The sequence below is a fragment of the Vanessa tameamea genome, chromosome 20 (assembly GCF_037043105.1).
Source record: "Vanessa tameamea isolate UH-Manoa-2023 chromosome 20, ilVanTame1 primary haplotype, whole genome shotgun sequence".
Classification (NCBI taxonomy): Eukaryota; Metazoa; Arthropoda; class Insecta; order Lepidoptera; family Nymphalidae; genus Vanessa; species Vanessa tameamea.
The window spans coordinates 601,493-623,758 of NC_087328.1; the positions used below are offsets into that span (position 1 = coordinate 601,493).

Consider the following 22,266-nt stretch of genomic DNA (forward strand, 5'->3'; position numbering starts at 1 on the left):
CAAAACAGTTTGCGCAATAAAGCGCGATGTGCAAATATAACGCGCAAACCAAATCGCACCAGTTTCCGTATCGTTTTTCTTCAAATACATCATAGTTTTTTGTCAAATTACTTCGACACAACTATGTATTATTTAACCGAGGATAAATTAAATACCTAATATCTACAATTACATATATACGTATATTAAATTTTACATACAAATGAAATATAGGAGATTGTTAATAATACCTTTATGTTACCAAAGTTACAGTTAAAATTATTTTTAAGTTTACATATATATTACAAGCTTAATTTTACACGATATCTAATTACGACTTACATAAATAATGACTAAAAGGCATATATGGCTTTTTAAATAACTAAATTTATGTACATAATTAAATATTGCTTAATTATTTGGTGGAAAGATTTCCCTTGTTCAATTTCATGTTCTCGTTTTATTTTAAACGTCAAATAAATCATAAATATATTATGAAATGCCTAAAGTCCATAGAAATAATACTAACGCTAATACTTCAGTGATGGACATAATATGCCTCAATGAGAGGGACTGTTAGGTAAATTAACTGGATAGTTATCCAACGTATAGTTTCGCTGCAAGTGACGACGCTGAAGTGAGAACTGTTGTGAATTGCCCTCTTACTTTATAATTTGGTTTATTTTATACAATATGATGAATTACAGCAACGAATAATATTTTCATAATTGTATCAACGATGTTTTACAATTAATTCCATAAATATAAAATAATCAGACACTGTTTACAATCTTTATTTTTGAGCTTAGCTACGCAAATGAATTAACCAGAGATCAGATCAGTGCGTTCGCATAGTAAAAAGTAGATTCATCAAAAGTATTTTATTACACAAACAATACTGAAGCTACTTGTCAATAAACCGGGTGTAAGTACTCATCGTAGTTAGTAGTGCAGAGAGAAATTTCCCGACCGAAGTTTAGTGACCGTGTGGATGGAATTTGATACATAAAATTTATGTTTTCTTTGCAAAATCTTTTCACTCAGTTAAACGAAAATACATGTACGCATGTACCATGCCACATACCATAAAGTATATATGCTTTAGTATAGTTTTTTGTTTAATAATATTTAATTAATTTAATAAATAATATGTCAATATTTCAAATATAATACGTTTAATACGTATCATAAATGTTTTAGTACATCGAAGAAACATAAATCATAATTAACCATTCTTTCTAAAAATATATCAATTAACGGATTACTGTTGTATTTAATAATTAATTATAATTTATAAAATCTAAGCCGTTTTAATTATGAAATTTGGTCATATTCAATTAGATGATTATTATATTTCCTCGGTCACTGCATTAAATGAGAATCGGGTAACGACAAGTCAAAATTCGCGCGAGTGCGCGGACGCCCCCGTGTCGCTACCGCGCCGCTTCGACGCCCTCGACGAGGTTCTTCCAACCCGAAGGCGGCCACAAGTGTACCGGCTCAAACCGTGCCCGTGCCCTGAGCGTGTTGGATACGGACACGAGGCTGACGCGGACTACTGCTCCGACGGTCCGCACCTTTGGCACGCGACGTTCGGCGAGGGAATGACTCGGGGGGCACAGTCTCATACTCCTCGATACAGAGAATCTCGTTTATCCGAAACGTTTCCGGGCCAGACATATTGAGCTGCCCAGTGAAATGAACGAGATGAGGACGGATGCGTGTCCCTCGAGCTGCACCGAAGCGAGCGTCGCGCGGCGGTCAGTTGGAGTGGTTGCGCGCGGGGTGCGGCGGCTGCAGCGCGGGGTTGGCGACGGCGATGATGCTGTCGCCGCGCGCCGCCACCACGTGCGGCCGCGCCTCCTCGCCCTCCTGCCGGCCAGCCGCTATGCGTTTTAATGTGGCCGTGACGTCACCGAGTGATGTACCAGTATTAAAGCATTCTAATGTAGTATCGGAGTATACCTAGCTCATTCATTCATTGGGTCATTACATGTTGTGTGAGTTATAGGATCAGTTCTTATGACTTTCTATCGGCATTTAAACGGCAAAAGATTTACAAAGTTGAAGCCTACGGGAAACAATAGCGGTATCCTCGAATGCATCGATAATATACCGAGTAGAACTTACGGGTGGTGGAGTGCTGGTGCTGGAGTATGAGCACCGCGAGTCCGCGTCGTCGCTCTCAGTCTTCATCCCCCACCAGCTGGAAAAATTAAACATTAACCAACTTAGTATGAAACTTACCGAAACAGTATAATCGTGCAAATCAAATATTTTTTCATCTTTAATAAACCGGACACTATAGGGCTTTAAAACGGTATCCCTTACACCGTCTTAAATAATATATAATCTTAATTGAAAACATGGTGATCTATGGGATTTAGAACAATAAACTCTTTCGTGTTCCACACAAACAGAGCCATAAAAGAACAGAACAAAATAGTAAAAACTTGTTGGTATTGGAACCAAATAGATTATTGACATTCTAATTGGAATTATATAGAGCGAAGACATTGCATCGGTAGCTCGATAATCATATGACATCTCCTGATGTGAAACTTGCATATTGGATCCTGACCATTTGATCTTCTAAGGGCATAAGGAACATAATATCTCAGTTCCCAAGGTTGATAGCGCGTTAGCGATGTGAAGTATGACTAAGATTCTCACAGCGCCAATGTCTATGGGTGGTAATGACCATAAAATAATAGAATATAATAATTTGCAGTTAGAATTCGTATTTTTAATTTGTTCTAAATAATTCATAATAAAAACAAATACCTGTGATTCGAGCTTCTGGCGGTGTCTGGACTTGCCCTGACACCGTTACCGTCATCTCCATCCTAATAATAGAAAAGTATTCATTCATTTAAAAGTATTCAATTGATAATCCCATATTTATAATTAAAAACGAGTTTGTCTGCTATTTCGAATACATTATAAACATTAATAGTACATATAACCTCATTTACTAGTTAAACAGCAACATTAGTTAAAAAGCAAAGTAAAAGTAAAAGATGCAAGTTATCATATAGTAAATGGTAATATAATTATATAGAATACATATATATAGAAGAGAAGATATAGTATATATTACTTACCGCAACTGAAAGAAATTGAAGTGATTACCAATAAGTTATTAGTAAAATAATAACAGATTTTAGAGAAGCGTTCGACATAATCATGCTTACCTTTACCAAGAACAGATAAAAGCAAAATAAGATAAAATAATTTTAATACGTTTTTAATAGTGATAGCTTAGTTATTTAATTTATTTTAACTTTCTAATAAAATAAATGGCTATTTTAATGGTGGAGTACCTCTAGGTGCTTTCATTTAGCCCAAATTATTTATGCAATAATCAATTTATTCTTGAACGTTTAATTATAAATTATTTAATAAAATTTATTTAAATTATTATTACGTATAGAATACTAATAGGAAACTATATTAGAACAGTCGAATTCTTATTTGATTAGACACGATTATAACAAGATTCAACAACGAAATTACACGAAGATGACTTCGTAATCGACTTAAATTAATATTTACATGCTAAATAATCTTCCCCCTTATTATTAGTCCGATATAATTTTTAGTATTAAACTGTTAGTATTTATTAAATTTGCTATATCTATCTATGTTAGACTAGGTTATTTGGTGAGGTCAATCTTAGTGGTGACGACCTGCCGCGGTCGTTTACTGGGCGTCTCGTCCTCGTCGCGTTCCCGCTCCTCTGTCGCGGTGGTTGGTGGGAGGCTGAAAAATTTAGGATTTTAATTATAAACTTATCTTGTATTTTCTTCTTATAAGGAGTACTAAAATATTAATAAATAATTAATTATTAATGATTATATATGTTATCCCTTACATTTTTAAGCAATGATGATGTAGGTATACATATATATAATTGTAATAATATATATAATAAACTGATCTAAAATTTTTGAACAAACTATATAAAACGGTGTAAAAATTTCAGAGACTTTGAATAACTATTTATAAACTAATTTGAGGGTTAAATATCTACTGAAATATTATCATCCTCGCTCCTGACTTTGCTCTTATTAATAGTGTTATTTGAAGGACACATTGCTGGTGTCTAATAACAAAAAGTATAATCTTTACCCATGCTTAGAGTAGTGCAGACCAGCTCGTCTGACCAACTGCCTCGCCAGCGGAAACAGCTCGTCGCGGCGAGTGAGCAGCGCGGGGACACATCTGCAAATCTGAGCTGCGGCCTCATTGACCATTACCTGAAAGTATCAAAGTTTGTGTTATTAAATAAGCTTTAACGGCGACGGGGCGATGGCGTTGGTTCTATAGCCATGATATCTCAACCCATAAGTATCGTAAAAGCCAAAAGATTAATGGGACTTGTTGGTTGGTGGAAAAGTGAGGGAAACTCTTTTAGTTACAGTTTTGAGTTCACGCAATCATTTTACTCGTGATAAATATTTAGTTATAATTCTTTATCCTTGCACCAATATTCATAAGAAATTCACACCGCACCAATCCGAATGGAGGAAACCAACAGTTGTGGGATATGTTTCGAAATTTGAAATGAACTCAACGAAAGATCCCTTTGAAATAAAATAAAGTAATATCATTTATTGTTAATATCCATTTATCCATTGTAGATAGAAAAAAAACAAAACACCTATTTTGTATACCTATATTTTTTTTCCTATAAATTTGAGATTTGGCAAATAGTAGAATTTTTTATGCATTCACTTTTGGATTTTATAATATAAATTTTACACTATAAACTTTTTACTGAGAACTTTTTCAATAAAACTATTCCGTTGAAAAATATAAAATGGCAGTTGACTAAAGTGTATTTGTATTTATTATAAAATAATGAACAAATTTTATTTTTGTAATATCTGAATACACATCTATTCAAGTTTAATGACATATATATATATTCATAAATAAATGCAATCTGAACTCAACTAACCTCATGAAGTGTAAGCGGTTTCTCTGGTTTCCGTTTGCAATCAAACCTCCCATAAATCGCCGCATACTTCCTTATTTCCTCCATCCTCCTCGGATCTGATTCCGGCATCATCATCACCAGCTCCAATTCTTTACACATCTTCTTTTTCGTATTCTGAGGCTTTGGTTCCAATTGTGGCAAATGTTTGCTCAATTTCTCCGCCGCAGCAGCCAACTTCTGTACATGTATATCTAAAAGGACTGGCGTAAGCTGTACAGGAGAAGTAACTGAGCTAGGACTAGAGCCAGAAGAGGCTGGCGGGCAGGCACTTTGGGGAGAGAAGGATCTCGCTGTCGTTGTTACTGGTGCGGTGGGGGCTGGAGAGGGAGGAAGAACGATTTTCGTGAACGTTCCAGCATGACTATGTACAGGACTCGCGTTCGGTGCCGAGGCATTGGATCCGCAACTATTCTCTGGAGCACCTGGTGAGGGACTATACATAGGCCTATTGTTATCAGGTGACGCAACACTTCTAGGTAAATTTGGGATTGAAGGCGGTATATTTAGGAGTCTTTGGTTGCATTGCATGAAAGGATTGTCGGTGGGGCATAGGTTCGGGACGATAGGTATCTGAAAAAGGGCTGGATTGTTAACCCATTCTTGTAGGGCTTTTTGGAGTCGTCTCACGTGGAGAGGTTTTGACGCCATCCCAACTAGTGCCATTATTTCTAAGAATTCCTCTTCACCAGCATCACACAGCTGTTGGACATCATCACCACCTAGACAAATACATATAATTGTTAAAAATTTCATATCTTAAATTTAATATATATTGATTAAGTTTCGATTGACGGAAGCCAACTTAATGGGTACTGAATGATTTCAGTGGTACGTATATTTTTTCTTAACATATTTAATTTCAAATACAAACTCTTTAGTCGGAGTTGTTTTTACTTAATAATAACTGGGAACGACAAACACCTTATCTGCTAAAAAAAACTAAACGAGAACACATTAATTTGCATCTAGTAAGTCGAGTTCATTCCGCTATTATTGTTCGCCGCAAAAACGTGTGATTCTTAAAAAAAAGGCCAGCACACAGTTTTAATTTAGGCGAATATGCAAATGCTTTACGTGACCATTTTGCGAAGGGGCTTCGAGGAAAAAAACAAAAGGGGCCAAGAAACGGCCGAACCCTTCCTTAGAGTGTAATTGCCAGAATTAAAAAATAAAAATAGAAAAAAAAAATTAGCATAGGATGTCTGCGTTGCTTTTTTCGCGTATGGAAATTTGTTTTTTGATGCCTCTCTGATCTGCGAGGATGAGAAAGGTTTTTTTTTAAAGTTCCTGCCGATATTTTAAGTTGTATAGTAAGTTAATTGTTTACATTGATTTTCAGTTCAAGAACTTGTTCTATATTCAAATTTTTAACGACTTTTATAAATATGAAAAGTAAAAATGAAGTAAGAATAATTTTAAAATGTTTTGTTATCTTTTACTTCAAACAAATTACTACTACTACTTATTAAAATTAACATTAACAATTTTAGCAATACTAAAGCAACACAAACTAACGACCTGCCCCGGCTTCGCACGGGTTCAATGCTAATACTAAATGCACTACAGAATGTCTTTATATAAAACTTTCACATGTTTTGTTTTGTCATTAGACAATAGAAACCACTATGTCCCGCCATTTTAAATCTGTAATATCTTCGAAAATATTTATTCAAATTACATACTGTAAAGGGTCATTTTGATGGCATAAGGATTAATGCTTTATTGCTTAAAATCGCTTCGTAAATAAGCCATTATTTCTCGTAAAAAGTAAAGGATAAAAAATTGTTATTGTGGATTATTCTTAAGAGATAGATATATACTATGGCAGACTTTTTTTGTAGAATTTTTTAATTTGTACAATACTCTAATACATTATTTTGATCTATCTCGTAGGGTTCAGCCAGCGTTTGAAATGTAAGTGCAAAAAATTGTGATTATTTACGACATCACATTAGAAACGTCTAAAATTATCAGTGTAGCTATATTGTATTATGCATGTATTACATATAAACCTTCCTCTTGAAACACCATTTATTTAAAAAAACCGCAACAAAATCCGTGGCGTAGTTTTAAAGACAGACAGCGGGAAGCGACTTTTTTATACTATGTAGTGATTATCTCCCAAAAAAAAATGTAGATAAAAATATTTAGGAGTTAACAAAGTTTAACGTATAGACTATAACAAAACATTCAGATTTTCGTAAAGAGCCGTTTTAACAATATGGACCGATACATCGAAATTGCCGACATTATGGGAAGACTCCTTTAACCTCTGCGTACAAGTGCACTGTGTACACGTGCAAAACGTAACACAGTAATTAAGTTTAGCCCTTTGGGGGTGAGTGTTACTGATGTTGTAACTTCAAATAAACTTAACAGATTATACACATACACATACACAGATTATATACAAGATATTTGTTTTGAGAGAGATAAGATATCATTTTGAGAAATTGTTTTTTATAATCAATATTAAATAAATATATGAATAGGCCAAATCTATTCGTTCCAAATAAACTTTGATTTATATTACTGTTATTATGTTTATTTTAATACTTTAAATACGGCTTGGCTATATAATTGCAACACTGAAAATATCACTAGCACATAAAACACAGTGGAAGTTGTCCAGCCCGTGCATATACCTACCTCAATTGTACCTAATGACGACTTGAATGTTGATGTGTGCCAGAGCTATATTGTAACGACAAAGAAGATTAAAACCTTCTTAATAAAAACAAAATTACGTGCCAACCAACAAAAATCCATTTAACCCTAATGAATGCGTTACGTTAATTAACCCACCCTTAAATTAACTTGAGTTAATTTGTGCAACCAGTCATTCGTTTTTAAATATTAAAAAATCAAAATATTCTTTGGATCGTCACGTCACCGATTCGGAAAGAGTATTCTATCGAGAGGAAGCGCCAAAAATATTTACTAGTCGTTATTCTAATCCAATTTGGAAACAAATACGTGTACACCATTTTAATTACAAAACATGTTTGTATAAATATAGGTTTAATACAATAATTACCCATTTCGAGAAGCGTGTCGTAGTATGCCAGGAGACTGGCACGTTGCATCACTCGATACAGTTGCAGTTCGGCTTCGTTGGCTGGCGCTGATGTCACTACCACTGAAAGTAAGAGGTTTCATTTACATAAATCACATTTCTATTTGAATTTCTTCAATGGTTTGGTCATTTTTTTTTGTTGTCATTTATATATATATATAAATATATATGGGTCATATTAAAAAAAATTTAATTTTAGTATTGTCGTTATGTCCAAAAGATTTTTATTATATAAAGACACAGCAGCCATTTTTTTAATTTTTAACCTATTATATGCTTATTTGTGCCTTATAAAAAAATTTAAACTAAAAAATATATATTAAAAAAGACAAAACAGGCTTTGCATAAATAGCTATATATACCTCAACGGCAAGAATGATACGAGTTTAACACTCGTCCTTTATCGTTTGTATTGAATTTAAATTTAATAAAATCTCCGTTATTCAAATAAATATTTAGCTAGCTGGATATAATAGTGCAACGCCCATACTATCAGGACACATCTCTTGTAATACGATGATCTTCGTCAAACTAGAATATGTCAAAGCTTAGAACGCGTCAATAGAAATAGTGGCCAACAGTTGTCTACTATGTACACGCACACTAATAAAGTAGTGTGATGTTTGACGAGTGTCAAGCGTAGCACTTACGGACACCAAAATAATAACGCTGGCTTGTTTGTTTCAGTTCTTTTGTAGTGCAACACTCTATACTCTATTCCAAATATAACAGGAAAAAAGCCAAATAAACAACATTTGACGGCAAATTGACGCGATATCATTGGTCGAGAGCTTGATTAATCTATGATATTCACTATGGATTTCCGAAAAGATTACGTTTTGAACGTCGACGAAACTGTTATCGGAATTTTGGAAGTCAAATTAAAGTGGAAATAAGTGATATTATAAATAAAGATATATTAATCATAAACTCTTAGTAGTGCACAGCATAGCTGAGTTATTAGCAATTCGCATGTAATACGTAAATCTATGGTTTGACGACCTCCGTGGTCGAGTAGTGTGTACACCGGTTTTCATGGGTACGCCACTCCGAGGTCCCGGGTTCGATTCCCGGCCGAGTCGATGTAGAAAAATTTCATTAGTTTTCTATGTTGTCTTGGGTCTGGGTGTTTGTGGTACCGTCGTTACTTCTGATTTTCCATAACACAAGTGCTTTAGCTACTTACATTGGGATCAGAGTAATGTATGTGATGTTGTCAAATGGTATTTTTTTTCCTACCTCCATTGTGATAGGCTATATCTAGATATATAAGGTTATGTAAAGCAGGACCAACTTAACGCGGTTCCAAGCTACGGGAATATTAACAATTACAAAATCTAAGCTCCACGATAAGGATTAATTCTTGTCAAATAATAAAATCTAATCCCATATTAGTTGGTTCGGAGATTTGAAACCTGGTCATTAGGAGCATATATTTAGATAAAAAAAACTGACTTCAAAAATGTATCTATTTGCACACAGCTATTTTCGTAATCGATGTTTATTTCTAAAAAGATTTACCTTGCCTGATAACTTATTAAGTATTCGTTTTATACTTTGAATGTTGTAACATTTAATATACATGATACTGTAAAATGACTCCGTTGAATTGATTGAAAAGTGCTTGTAAGAAAGCCTACTTGAATAAAATATCTATATTATAATAATAATTATTATTAGTATTAATCATCATTTAAGCAACCAAATTATCAAATCATTATAAAACTTTTACTAAAACGTATAAAGTTATCAAATTGATCAGCAATCCAAAACATTTAGCAGTTCAACCAGACAGTGCGTGTTCTAAGTAATTTCGTTCCCAAATCGCGTGAGGAGACGTCCGCACAAAAAACAACCCTCTTTAAAACAACCCCTGCTATTACCAAAAGAATTGGTTTAACCGTCACCGGACGAAAAAATAGATGAATAAAATTTTTACATAAAGGACCCCTTTGTTAAGCAAACGGGTTGTGTTCGACCCGCCAATGCTGTCGTTGCGCGGGAAAAATATCGATCCGTGTTGCCACATAGAAAAAAATAGTTGCCACCCTTAACGCGTTTGACGTGCACTATTGGTTTTTATAATGGAAAAAAAACGTCGGGTCGATTTTAACTCCACCCCAGGCAGGTATAATGTACAAAAAAAATTACGACAATTCTGTCGTCTTACATTAGTTATTTATGACAGTTATGTACTACATAAAGCATTTATGTTTCTAATGTAGTAGTTATTTGGATAGTTTTTATTAAATAGGTTTTATATATTTATAAACTTTTGTAACATATTTAATCTGTATGCTTAACACCGGCTTTTGAATATGTATTTTTAGTAGTATTAATTTCAAGTTAATAAAAATATTGATAATGAGGTCCAATTATTTATACGATTCAAAAGAGCTATGTTGCAAGTACAAACCAAACTCAAATTTCAACGCAAAGACAACCGTAAAATGCTAGAAAGTGTTATGCGATATTGACTATCATAATGATAAAATGTAAGTGACACACGAATCAAAATGGCGCATCAAGAAGTCAGAGATACGAGATCAGTTCTTACAGAGTAAAGATTAAAGTAGAGTATTCAATTACTATAGTTTTATATGATTAAGAAATAAAATGCTAGATAAATTAGTCAAGTATTATTAATAAAATCATATAACCCTATTCTTAAATACAACAGACAATAGAAACAGTAACTTAACATAAATACAGAAAAAAAAAGATCTCGCAGAAAGTTCACAGACCTAAAAAAGCGTAATTGTTCTTTTTTTTTATGACGAGTCTCATTCTTACGAACTTTCTTCGAAAAAAAAACACTACAGTGAGATCACTGTAGTGTCCAAAAAACGCATTTGCATAATCTGTCTGTGTATAAAAAATCGCCACTATCGCGGCGTATGCAAATTTCAGACCGAACCGATGGGGTTGGAACGACCACATGGCTCGTCTATTGTTTTTTTTTTATTTAATCTTTTTTTTTAAATTGGTCACGTAACACGTTCGGTAATGATAATTTAAAATTATCTTTCTTAATTTTATTCAAGTCTCACGATGCTCTACAGTTTTTTGGACAGTTTTTATCTTGAGAATATTTGTTTGAAATAACTGTGTGATTATTTCACCTGGGAGTTTTTTTTTATAGATTTATAGTTTTTTTTTCTATATTCGAATTTCTGATAATTTTTAATTTTAGAATATTCGCGTAAACATACATATAGTACATTCGATATTAAGTTAAAATATGAATACTAATTAAAATAGAAGATGAAATTTAGTATTCATTGTAAATGTTTTTACCTAATGCAATTGTTTGCTGGACAAAAGCTTCTTATCCTCTTAAATCGGCTTGGAGCTTATTCAACCGTGCTTATCCACCATAGGCCAAGGTTAGGTTTCCTAATTATTAGATTAATCATGAACATAATTACTCAGCTCACTAGATTTGAACCAGCGAACCTCCGGATCCAAGTGCACCATCCACACAACCACCGGCTTTTGCGTTACCAAATTATAAATTTTACAACAATTTTTATTGTATCATTGTTACTTGAAAATATTCATTAACTTCAGCTCGTAATGTAAATTAAAGTCAGGTGTGGTCATATTTTTCCACCATCTGTACGTTTTTACCTCTGTTGAGTTTTTACCGCTTAAATTATTTTCCATTGCAACATTACACATAATAAATGAAGCGAATGTGTCTTGTTTTTGTTGCCAGTTTAAAAAAAATATATGTAACTTTTATTTCTATAATTAAAAGATGCAGATTAAAGAACTTGCTTCATGCATATTTATATTTTTTAAATTTAATATGCACAGACAGGGGAAAAGCTATGCTTGACATTCGTCTGGATGTTCGTACGTACTAGAAAAGTCACTTATCGATCGCGTTAAGATATGTTTTGTCTGTGAGTTTTTCTGCTCGAAAAATATGAATATTATAATGTCCATCGCGCGTATGGAATTTCTGTATTTAATTATAAAATATTTTAAAATTAATATGTTTAAATTTGTGAATGTTGAGTAAATTTTTTTTACTTATTTTGTGTGAAATATGTTTATATTGTTAATGTTTTTAAATCTATACTAATATTATAAATGCGAAAGTTAGTCTTCTTGTTACCTCTTTATACTTAACCCCCGAACCGATATCGATAAGATGGCGTTTGAGTCCCCGTTAAGGACACACGTCCTTAACGGGGGCTCAAACTCTACTACTACTTTTTTTAATTCCCCCCTCGAGAGGGTAAAATGGAGGTTGGGGTTTGTGTGCTATAGGAAAAGTTTTATCAATTTAAAAAGCCGCAAGATCAGCTACTTATTGAATATATAAAATATGTATTTTAAATAGATTACTATTATTAACACGATCCCCGTGTCCAAAAAGCCGATAAATAGTTAAACAATAAGCATATACACGAAAAGAGTTTAAAGTAACATTCTAGTAACTCTTTGTGCAAGATAACTATGTTCTATAATTTTAATTATTTATTAAAAAAGTAACCGTTAAATGATCTATTTATGATTTTTATTTATCTATATGATCTGCTATAAAAAACGCGCCATTTTATTTTTCTCAAATGTAATATTTTTTTAAAACCCCGCCAAAACTACTTATCCTTTTTCCACAGATAATAAAATGTTATATTATGTCATAAATCGATTAACAAAATTAACGTTCGATTCCAATTGACATTAATTATTATTGTTGATTCGATATATAAAGTAATTACTTCAAATCCAAATTATAATACTTATTACAAATTATTATCATTTAATTGCTTTCGTTACTAGTGTATTTAAAAGTTCGCAATTTTCTTGGGCAAGCACCACTGAGTGGTCATAAACTTGTGTACGGATGGCAGGCGTGGCTGTAGATACAGGCTGTGCTTAAATTCCAAACGGGGACATAATGGTCTTTTTTTTTAATGCATTCATGTTCAAGATTGTATTAAATACAGTCTGTTTTTGTTGATTCTAGGCTCAGTAATGACTCTTTTTCACAAAATTACTTTAAATGTTTATTAAATAAAGTTTTTTTTTATCTTCTACTCATTATAAATTAATAAATACTTACAAGACTTTTTATATATTTTAAAATCTTCGATATTCATTTGATGGCAAGAATAAAATAAATTATAGTAGGGCTTTGTGCAAGCCCGTCTGTATAGGTACCGCCCACTGCCTATATTCTATCCTCAAACAGTAACATTTGTATTTAGTTTATTTTAGTATTATTGTGTTGTGGGTTAGAGTGAGTTGGCAAGGTTGGTAAGGCATTGAAGATGGAAAAGATGGCTTTATAAAGGTTGACTACCTATCACCGTGTTGCTTATATGTCTGTCTACCTATTTTAAATTTTAAAAAAACTTTAGTCTCAAAATCCTTTGTATTTTTAAAAAAAATGTTTCTAACTTTTTTCAATACATTTGCTTAAGAAGGAAAAAATATCAACAAACAGAAGTAATTTTAATTAGTGCATTAAATCAGTTTTATTAGCATATCACAAAGCAAGATATTAAAAAACATCTTAAGCCATATAATTAGCTATCTCGTTACCACAGACTATAAACACGTGTAACATGATTTTAATCGTGCGAAAAATACGCCTAATCCGAAATATACGACTATAATTAGTACCCGAGACGACGTTCAATACCCCTCTTACCTGCAATTTGAATAAATTCAACAGATAATACAATTTTTCTAGAGGATAAACAAAAACACACCATTGTCGCGTTCGAAATTTGAATAAGTTCGCTTACAGACAAAAAGAACGGTTCCCAGAGTAAAAAAGCGCTAATGACAGATAGACAAAGATGGCGGGATGTGCGCGCGCATCCGATTAGCTATTTTTTCGCGTTTGCGTTGTGATTGATATGCGCAATAGCATCTTTGGGTTTGAATATTAATAGAATGAATGTCACTAACGACTTTTTTTTTTACTTTTATACTTGCCTTCCGTGCGAAAATCGTGTCTCGGAATGTTTGATGGTGAATTATTTTTTTTTCAGTAGGTCACAATACAAGCAAAGAGTTGTTTGTTATTAAAATATTTTGGCTTTTTATAAATTAAAAAAAAAAACTACTATCAATTTCGTTTAAAATCTCTAGCATTAGGTTCGAAAATTTTATCCATGTACAATATTTTTGCATGTCGATAACAAAAAAAAAAAAATGTCGAGTCGATTAGAGATCATTTTTAATGTTATTTATATTTGTTTAATTAACGAGACGACTACTTATTTTATTACGATGTAAGAGATAGTAAATATTATTATTATACATAACTAACTTGGTACTTAAAATTAGTATTAGTAAGCGTACTATGATATAGAAATATTTTTACCGCTATCAGGATCACATGACACAAGATATTATTTTCAAACTCAATCTCAAACTCAAATTCCTTTATTCAATATAGAAGCATTACACTTATTGATAGTCAAATTAAACACTACCACCGGTTCGGAAAAGGAAACACCATGACCTGAGAAGAACCGGCGAAAGAAACTCAGCGGGTCTTTTTTTTAGGGTTTGTTTAGTTTTCGTGAGTTTTCGTTTTCTTTTAGTATATTCACAGATATTTATAATCAAGGGATGGCATGACAGTTCAGTTTCGCGACCGGGACATAGTTCGAAGGTCCATATATTAAATGATACATATCAAGATCAGCTTAATATTTCGTAGATGTATTCAGTATGAAATTCGTAAGTCATCGCAGAACATAAGTGTGTGAGGTCAAAAAGTGATTTGCGACATTGACTATAGGATACACGTATCAAAATGGCGTATCGCCTTATCAGTTATCAAATTCGACGAGTGATATACGTCACTTGTTTGTAAATTAACAATATAAGTAATTCTTAGAGTTAGAAAAAAAATCTTTAAAATATACTTGGTGTTTTAATTTATTTACAGCAAAGCTGATAATAAGGTTTCGGACATTTTTATTTTATTTATAAATAAGTCTTTTTAATACTAAAATAAAAAAGTAGACTAATATAATCCGTCTACAAGTCGACTTCCGTCGTATTTTTTATCAAAGACAATGACTGGTCGATTTACATACGTAATTGGAAAAAAACTTCGATGCTGTAGAAAAAAAAAAGTTTTTTTATCTATGAAAAGTGATCAGACAGGTGAATACCTTCTCTAGTAATTAATCTGTGCTGCATCTGTTTTTAAATTACGAAACGTTCGTATTCGAAGGGTTAATCAAATATAATAAAGAAATTATAGCGTTTTGACGGCGTTTTGACGGACATATGCAAGGTTTTTATGTGCGCCGTAATTATAATTAAAAAAAACTCTCGTTCCGATTTCATGATAATAACAATAATTATTTATTTACTTTAAGCTGTTTATTTATCAGTTGCTAAGTTTAAATTTTATTTCTAATACATATCCAACGGCTAGGTAAAGAGTACATGAATGCCTCCAGCCATTAAACTATTGCCTAGGCGAATTTTGTCATTATATAAAAAAAAAATGATGCGGTCTGTTCAGGTTTTGCACCCTCTACACTCTGGACTGATGACAGACCTGGACTGATCTACACTATGAATGGTGGACGTTGGTAGATAATTGTAGTTTTCAAAAAATAAGGTATTATATCATCCATTTTGTTATAACTCACCACAAGATGGCGCTACAGCATTGGACGCGATTCGACAGATCGTCGTGACAATTAGTACATGAAATGGGAGGAACACATCTGCTAGGTTGTTCTAGTTTTAATATACATTTTAATCATACCTTTAATTAATGGGCTTCATGTATAATTAACTTTAATATTTAACAAATTGACCGCTAATGTCGGCGAGTTCGGCAAAAACCGACGACCCATATTGGTACTTGCCCCCGCTCACTTCCCGCTCGTGTCCTGAGGGCTGTCTCGTTTGGTTTTACCATTTGGATTATTTAAAAGTAATAAGTATTAAAATTAATTTACAGTTATTGGGTATTAAAAGGTATATGGGTATCTAAAATTTTACCTCTATTAAGAATATGTATATACATATATATTTTTTTATTTTCAGTAATTATGAATTATTTTATATAATATTACGTTTTTTAATCTATATTGTTTTGCTTAGTCTAACGTTCAAAGATAATCATATAATATTAAATATATTTTTATTATTTTGATTGCCTCGTCAGCCCTATATGAAAATCGTAAGTTCATCTCAAATCGCCGACAAAAAACCGAGGTTTTTGTTAGCGGACCCTTTCGTGGGGTATAACTATTCTATATCTATAATCAAATATCTCGATTAACATGACCTCAAAGTTAATATTCCCTTGACCGAACGACGGTCGTTATAATTGTAAGAAACATCTCAAACCAGAGATTCTTTTTTATATAAAAGTGTGTTCTGGGTAGGCAAATGACTCCACTTCACCTCATGATAAGTGGTAGGACAGTCCAAACACGAAGACAACACTGCAGGTCCGCAAGATGCCTCTTCGTGTCTCGTTTGAAGAAGAGAAGAATTAGAGAGAATAATTCCTCAGAGCACTCACTGTGATACAGTCGATAGGAAGCTCTAAGCGCCCCCATATCTCCTATGGAACTTTGAATTAGGGAGTGGAGTTACACTAGCATGCCTTGGAGAGCATTTAAAGCTGATTCCTTTCCGGTATACCTCTGATAGAGTTACGAGATTAAGTATGCAGTTGAGAGTGAAGTGGACACAATTATGATTGAGAATCATTATTAAGTTTAAGTGTAGTTATATTTTATCTCTCTTTAACGATTCAATTAAAACATGATATGCAATATATATACCAACTTATAGCAGCGACTTAACCTACATTTATGTTTTAATTTATAATAGATAACTGGCGTGTTAATGGGCAGCCTGTTATCTGGTATTTAATGGTCCTTCCTTTTAAGATGAACTTGAAAACTCAATGGAATTTACTGGGGTTCATACTCGTAACCTTCGTTTAACGTAACGTTTAACGTAACGTGTTCTAACCACTGGGCCACCACATTTCTATATTATTTACTAATGTTAGAAATACTTATTTATGTAGTTACATTTATATTATAATTATATATTTAATAAACTCTTATTTTGTTATTGTATCAAATTTCATAAAAGTGTAATCGATTTCAGAACGTCATTCGCATGGCTTTAAAAAATAATACAAGATGTTTTGCCGCGCAAAAAGATTATTAAAAAAAAAAAGGGAGTCACGCATGGACTGAAAATAGGAAATTTTTGTGAAATGGATATTTTACAACAGGACCATAATATTTATAAAATAAAACAAATAATAAATAAATATTCTGTGTACTGGTGTATTTATTACTAACATTTATTAAATTAGCCAATTTTTTTAAACGAACAGACAAAAAGCTTAAATTCCAATATACATGCAACTATACTTACCATTTATAAGTTATTTAACATTTTATATATTTTTTACGACATTCCGTGTGCGCGCTTTTAATTGCATTTAGTTAGACCGGTCAATTTCAATACACGTCTCGCCTTAAATTGAAATTCTATCTCTTTAGTTAGACTGAACATGTTTTAAAAAAAAATTGAATAATTTAAAAGTATTTTTTACAAAACTGTGAAATTCTAGACGGATTACGCAGTTCTGTAAACAAAAACATAACTTTACAAATTCTACATAACACGAAGTTAATCTCTTACGTTAAAATTTCAAAGAGTTTTTACATATTGTATTTAAAAAATCTTTATGAGTCTCAAATTTGATACAACTGTATCGATTGTACCCTGTGCACCTGTGTGACCTGTGCGAGGCTTGCGCTAGAAATGAGTAAAAATCACTGCGCAATCAGTTACGTGTCTATAATTTAAAATCCGCTTGCAATATTTGATACACACACAAACAATTTAAATGTTGTTAAAAGTATTTTACCTAATAGATTAATTGCCAGATAACGCAATCATGTTAACTTCAAATAGATGAAGACTTCAGATTTTAAAACAAAAAGGGAGACGGAGTCTGCGAAACATAAAAAACACGAGTACAAATGACCGTTACTTTGAAATGACGTATATCTTTGTGGATACGTCAAAACTGACACTTTTATCAGTAACTAACTTCGTACACCATTACATCAAATTCGGTTCAGTGGTCTGTCCGTGAAAGAGCAGAAGACAGACAGACAGAATAAACGTCACATTTATAATATTAGTCATGATTATTTGTTTAGTAATCTGATTATTTTTTTTAAAATAATTATTCATAGATATGAATTGAAATCAAACTTTCTTTTTGAAGTTACTATTCCAATGGAAGTAGGAAAATTCATTGCACGTATTTCATTGTGATTTGCTAATTAAACTTAGCTATATCAATATATCTTCTTCATTTATAATACAACACTATTGCACTTAACTACTTATTTCAACTTTAATTTTACTTCCAAAATTCCGATAACAGTTTTGTCGACGTTCAAAACACCATGTTTTCGCAAATCCACAGTGAATATCATAGATTAATCAAGCTCTCGACCAATGTCGCCTCAATTTGTTGTCAAATGTTGTTTATTTGGCTTTTTTTCCTGGTATGGTTGGAATAGAATATACTTCTATATTCAATTGTTTTATTGATAACAAAATAGCACATATACTAACATAAAGATAATTTGTATCCGATAGCACTCGGCAGTAATGTAAACTACCAGTGAAATTGTATCATTAGGTCCGGAGATTAACTCCCACATACAAACAAATTTACCTCTTTACATTATAAAGAGGATTATGATATAGATAGATACTTATATAAAAATATATATTAGCGTTGATGGCATGTAATCGAATATTTAATTTCACTTTTGTTTCTAAATGTTTTTTTTTTTTAAACGTAATTAATAACAAAGACCTTCCCCCGAGGCGCCACTTTCGTTTTACACATGTTTCCATTTTGAAACCATTCTAATTGATACCCTGGAGCCGCAGGGCTTCGTAGTTAGCACCTCACCTAAGTAACACTTTTTTTATAAAACTTTAGTGAAAAAAAAAATACATCGATATTATTTATGCGGAACCCTGACCACCCCTCAGCGGTGAGGTAATTGTGTCAAGATAACAGGGTTGTAGGTATACGATTTTTTTTTTAAATTACTAGAATATTATTTTAAAGTGAATGTTAATCAAATGTTGATAAAAGAATAGTTAATTAATATAACTAATTACAGTAATCTTACTTAAATAGCCAAATTAATAATATTTCGAAGCTGATTTTACTAATTTAAAAAAAAAACTATCATTAAAAGGATCCTATTCTATTTAAAATATCAATATACTTTATGTAGTTTTCGATTTATATTTTTCACAAGGCATGTATTGAATTTGACAGCAACGAGATCAAAAGTAATTACAATATCATTGAAAATAAATTAACTAACTACGTAAAAGATTTAGATATTATTAAAATCATTTATATAACGCAATTTGTTTAGGATACGACAACCCTAGTCACTATGACCGAGCCATCTGTCATAAGGACGCGAAGGAAGGGTTAGCTTCGTGAACTGTTTAACCAAATGTTTGCTTTCCGTCCACACTCGACACACTGACATTATAAATATGCCCTATTTAAAGGTTTCTTTTATATTTTCAATTATTTAACCTAGTATTACGCGATCAATTTACACGAATGTATACATCGTGAGCTTTACATAATCCGTTGCATTTAAATGCGATCTTGAAATTTGACTACAAAATCCTCGCTTATAATAATGCGTTTTAGTAAATTAGTTAAGTTAATTGTAATTACCAAGCATAAGTTTATTTAATTTTCTACAGATAGAGTATTGCGCAAACCCGTCTGGGTTGCCGCAAAGAACAAGGGACATTACATTTTAGTTCCCAAGGTGGCGCATTGGCGATCTAAGGAATGGCTAATATTTCTTTCTTGCTATTGTCTATGGACGGTGGCCGCTTCCGATCAGGTGGCCCATTTGCCTGTCCACCTAATTATACCATAAAAAGAAGCGCGGAAAATAAATTGTATGTACGATTATGACTTCATATTTACAAGCAAACGATTGAGTTTATACATACTTTAAATTTAAATAAAAGCGCAACAAATAATTTAATAAATTTGACACTATTAATGACAATAAAACGAATTAATTAATATATAGCTATTTTTTTAAGCTTTTGAACATTGCGAGACATAAAATCAATGGCAAGTGTACTTAAATATAATGAGTCTTATTAAATAAGTGCTGTAAGCTCTATCCGAACATGACGGTCCGGTCCATGTGGATACTTTTTGTCCGTCCACATCCTCTCATTAAAACCGTTTAAACATCTTCCCGGATGTTAAAAAATCATAAATAAACAGGGGTCATTTATTCCCACAGACTGCACCTTATAAACAAACTAATAATTTCACTACTGGCAACCCTTCCGTGTTTTTTATTCTTAAAGTCATGTGATAGTCCATTCAGCCCACATTCAGCCTCTTCCGTGAGAACATTAAATATGACCATACAGAAAAAGAGGAACATAGGAGGGTAGTATAAAAAACCTTAAAATGGGGTCGCGAGTGGACATTTGTCTTGATAAAAAGAGTTATTGCTCGAGGAATGAATAATAAATGGGGCCGATAAAAAATATTATCTGATTCAAACGCTGAAGGTGCGTTGTCTTAATGACTCGATGGTATGTTTTAAATGTTTTTATGGAAATAAAAAGATTCAAGTCGGAGAATTTTGTAAGTAATTATTAACATTAATAAGAAATAGTAATTACACGAAATGGTTAATTTCCGTCTATAGCTCAAAGTGCCCGTAATGTAAACTATCGTCGTGAATTAAATATTTTAAAAACATCCTTTTCGGTCTAGTGGCAAAGATGGCTGCTGGTTTCGAATTTTCAATTTAGGCCATTATAACTCAGGAATTTCTATTTCTCTTTGAAAAGTTGACCCTTGATACTCCCGTGCTTCGGTTATCAAGTGACTCCGTTAGTCCTGCCCTTGATTGCTAAACTTGACGGGTTGCACTTCCTTCGGACTATAAAAGTGAGGACACAGAGTTCACTAGTCAAGTGAGCGCATATTTTTACATCATAATATCTACCACCACCATAACCAAAGTTAGACAGGAGAACTTGATCATAATAGCATTTATTGTATGAGATGTATTCTGGACACAAAATTAGTGATTGAATCGCACAGATTTAAACGTTTGGTTGAAATCCAGGTGTTCCATTGGCCGTATCAAATAATACTCATTACAAGTAATAACAAATGTTACTTCTCCCAGCGTACACTATTAACGCTTGAAGATATAAAAACTATTTAGCTCTACACCAACTTATTCCCACGTTTGGATCATTAGAACGCTTTTTTTTCTTTTTTTCCATGAACCCTCACGGTGCCTCTTCCTCTGTTACAGGTGACGAAATCAACAAAAAAAAAAGAAAAGGGTACGTAGACGTTTTGAAAAAATATTTTGAGCCGAAAATAAAATTTATTTTTCAAAAAAATGTCATATTGATGTTGAATAGCATACTTTATATTAAACAAAAAATATTGTTAACGTACATATTGCCGATTTATTTATATAAAATAAAATAAACGGAGGGGCAAAATTGGATACCAGATGTAATGATCACCATCGTCTTAATAGGCTCTAACTATTCGATATTAACAGTAAAATATAAATAGTACAAGGTCACCTGATTCTATAAAAAAAAGCTTTAAATAAGTCAACGATCAAAAATCAAATACGACTATATAACTATCTACTACTTTAAACTCTTCATGGGAGGTTCTATTACCAATTTAATACGCATTACAAATCTATAAAAACCAACACATAAACAAAACCCTTTTAAAAACAATTCGGAAATAAAATAGTAAAAACAAATTATACAGCACAATAAAATCGGAATGATTGAACTTAGACACATGCTATTTCCGATACGTTGCCCAGTAAAATCAGTTAACGTTTGTAAAAACACTCGCATCCTCACCAAAAAATTTAGATGACAATTAAAAAGAAATAAAACAAACTTCTGTGGTCGTCGACGTCAAAAAAAAGGCGGGAAGATGAACAACTGACGCTTAAAAGTATTTTTAGTCTGTCTATGAATTCGGTTTTTTAAAGTTACTTTTTTTTTTATTTTTACCACGTCGCTTATCATAACTATAGAACTATTTTTTACTGTACGTAAATTCTTAAGCCGTCGAATAAATATAAATACT

At 32.4% G+C, this 22,266-nt stretch overlaps 1 protein-coding gene across 1 annotated transcript in view; it reads right to left on the reverse strand.

The window, feature by feature from the left end:
• Positions 1-1,724: 1,724 nt before the first annotated feature.
• Positions 1,725-22,266, reverse strand: part of LOC113403834 (NGFI-A-binding protein homolog) — a 36,764-nt gene continuing 16,222 nt past the window's right edge. The window contains exons 2-8 of the mRNA XM_026644451.2: positions 8,019-8,120; positions 4,943-5,700; positions 4,111-4,238; positions 3,669-3,741; positions 2,764-2,825; positions 2,110-2,185; positions 1,725-1,851 (exon numbers count right to left, since the gene is read on the reverse strand). Coding sequence (XP_026500236.1) covers positions 1,741-1,851; positions 2,110-2,185; positions 2,764-2,825; positions 3,669-3,741; positions 4,111-4,238; positions 4,943-5,700; positions 8,019-8,120 — 1,310 coding nt within the window. The 3' untranslated portion in view covers positions 1,725-1,740. The remainder of the gene's footprint in view (positions 1,852-2,109; positions 2,186-2,763; positions 2,826-3,668; positions 3,742-4,110; positions 4,239-4,942; positions 5,701-8,018; positions 8,121-22,266) is intronic.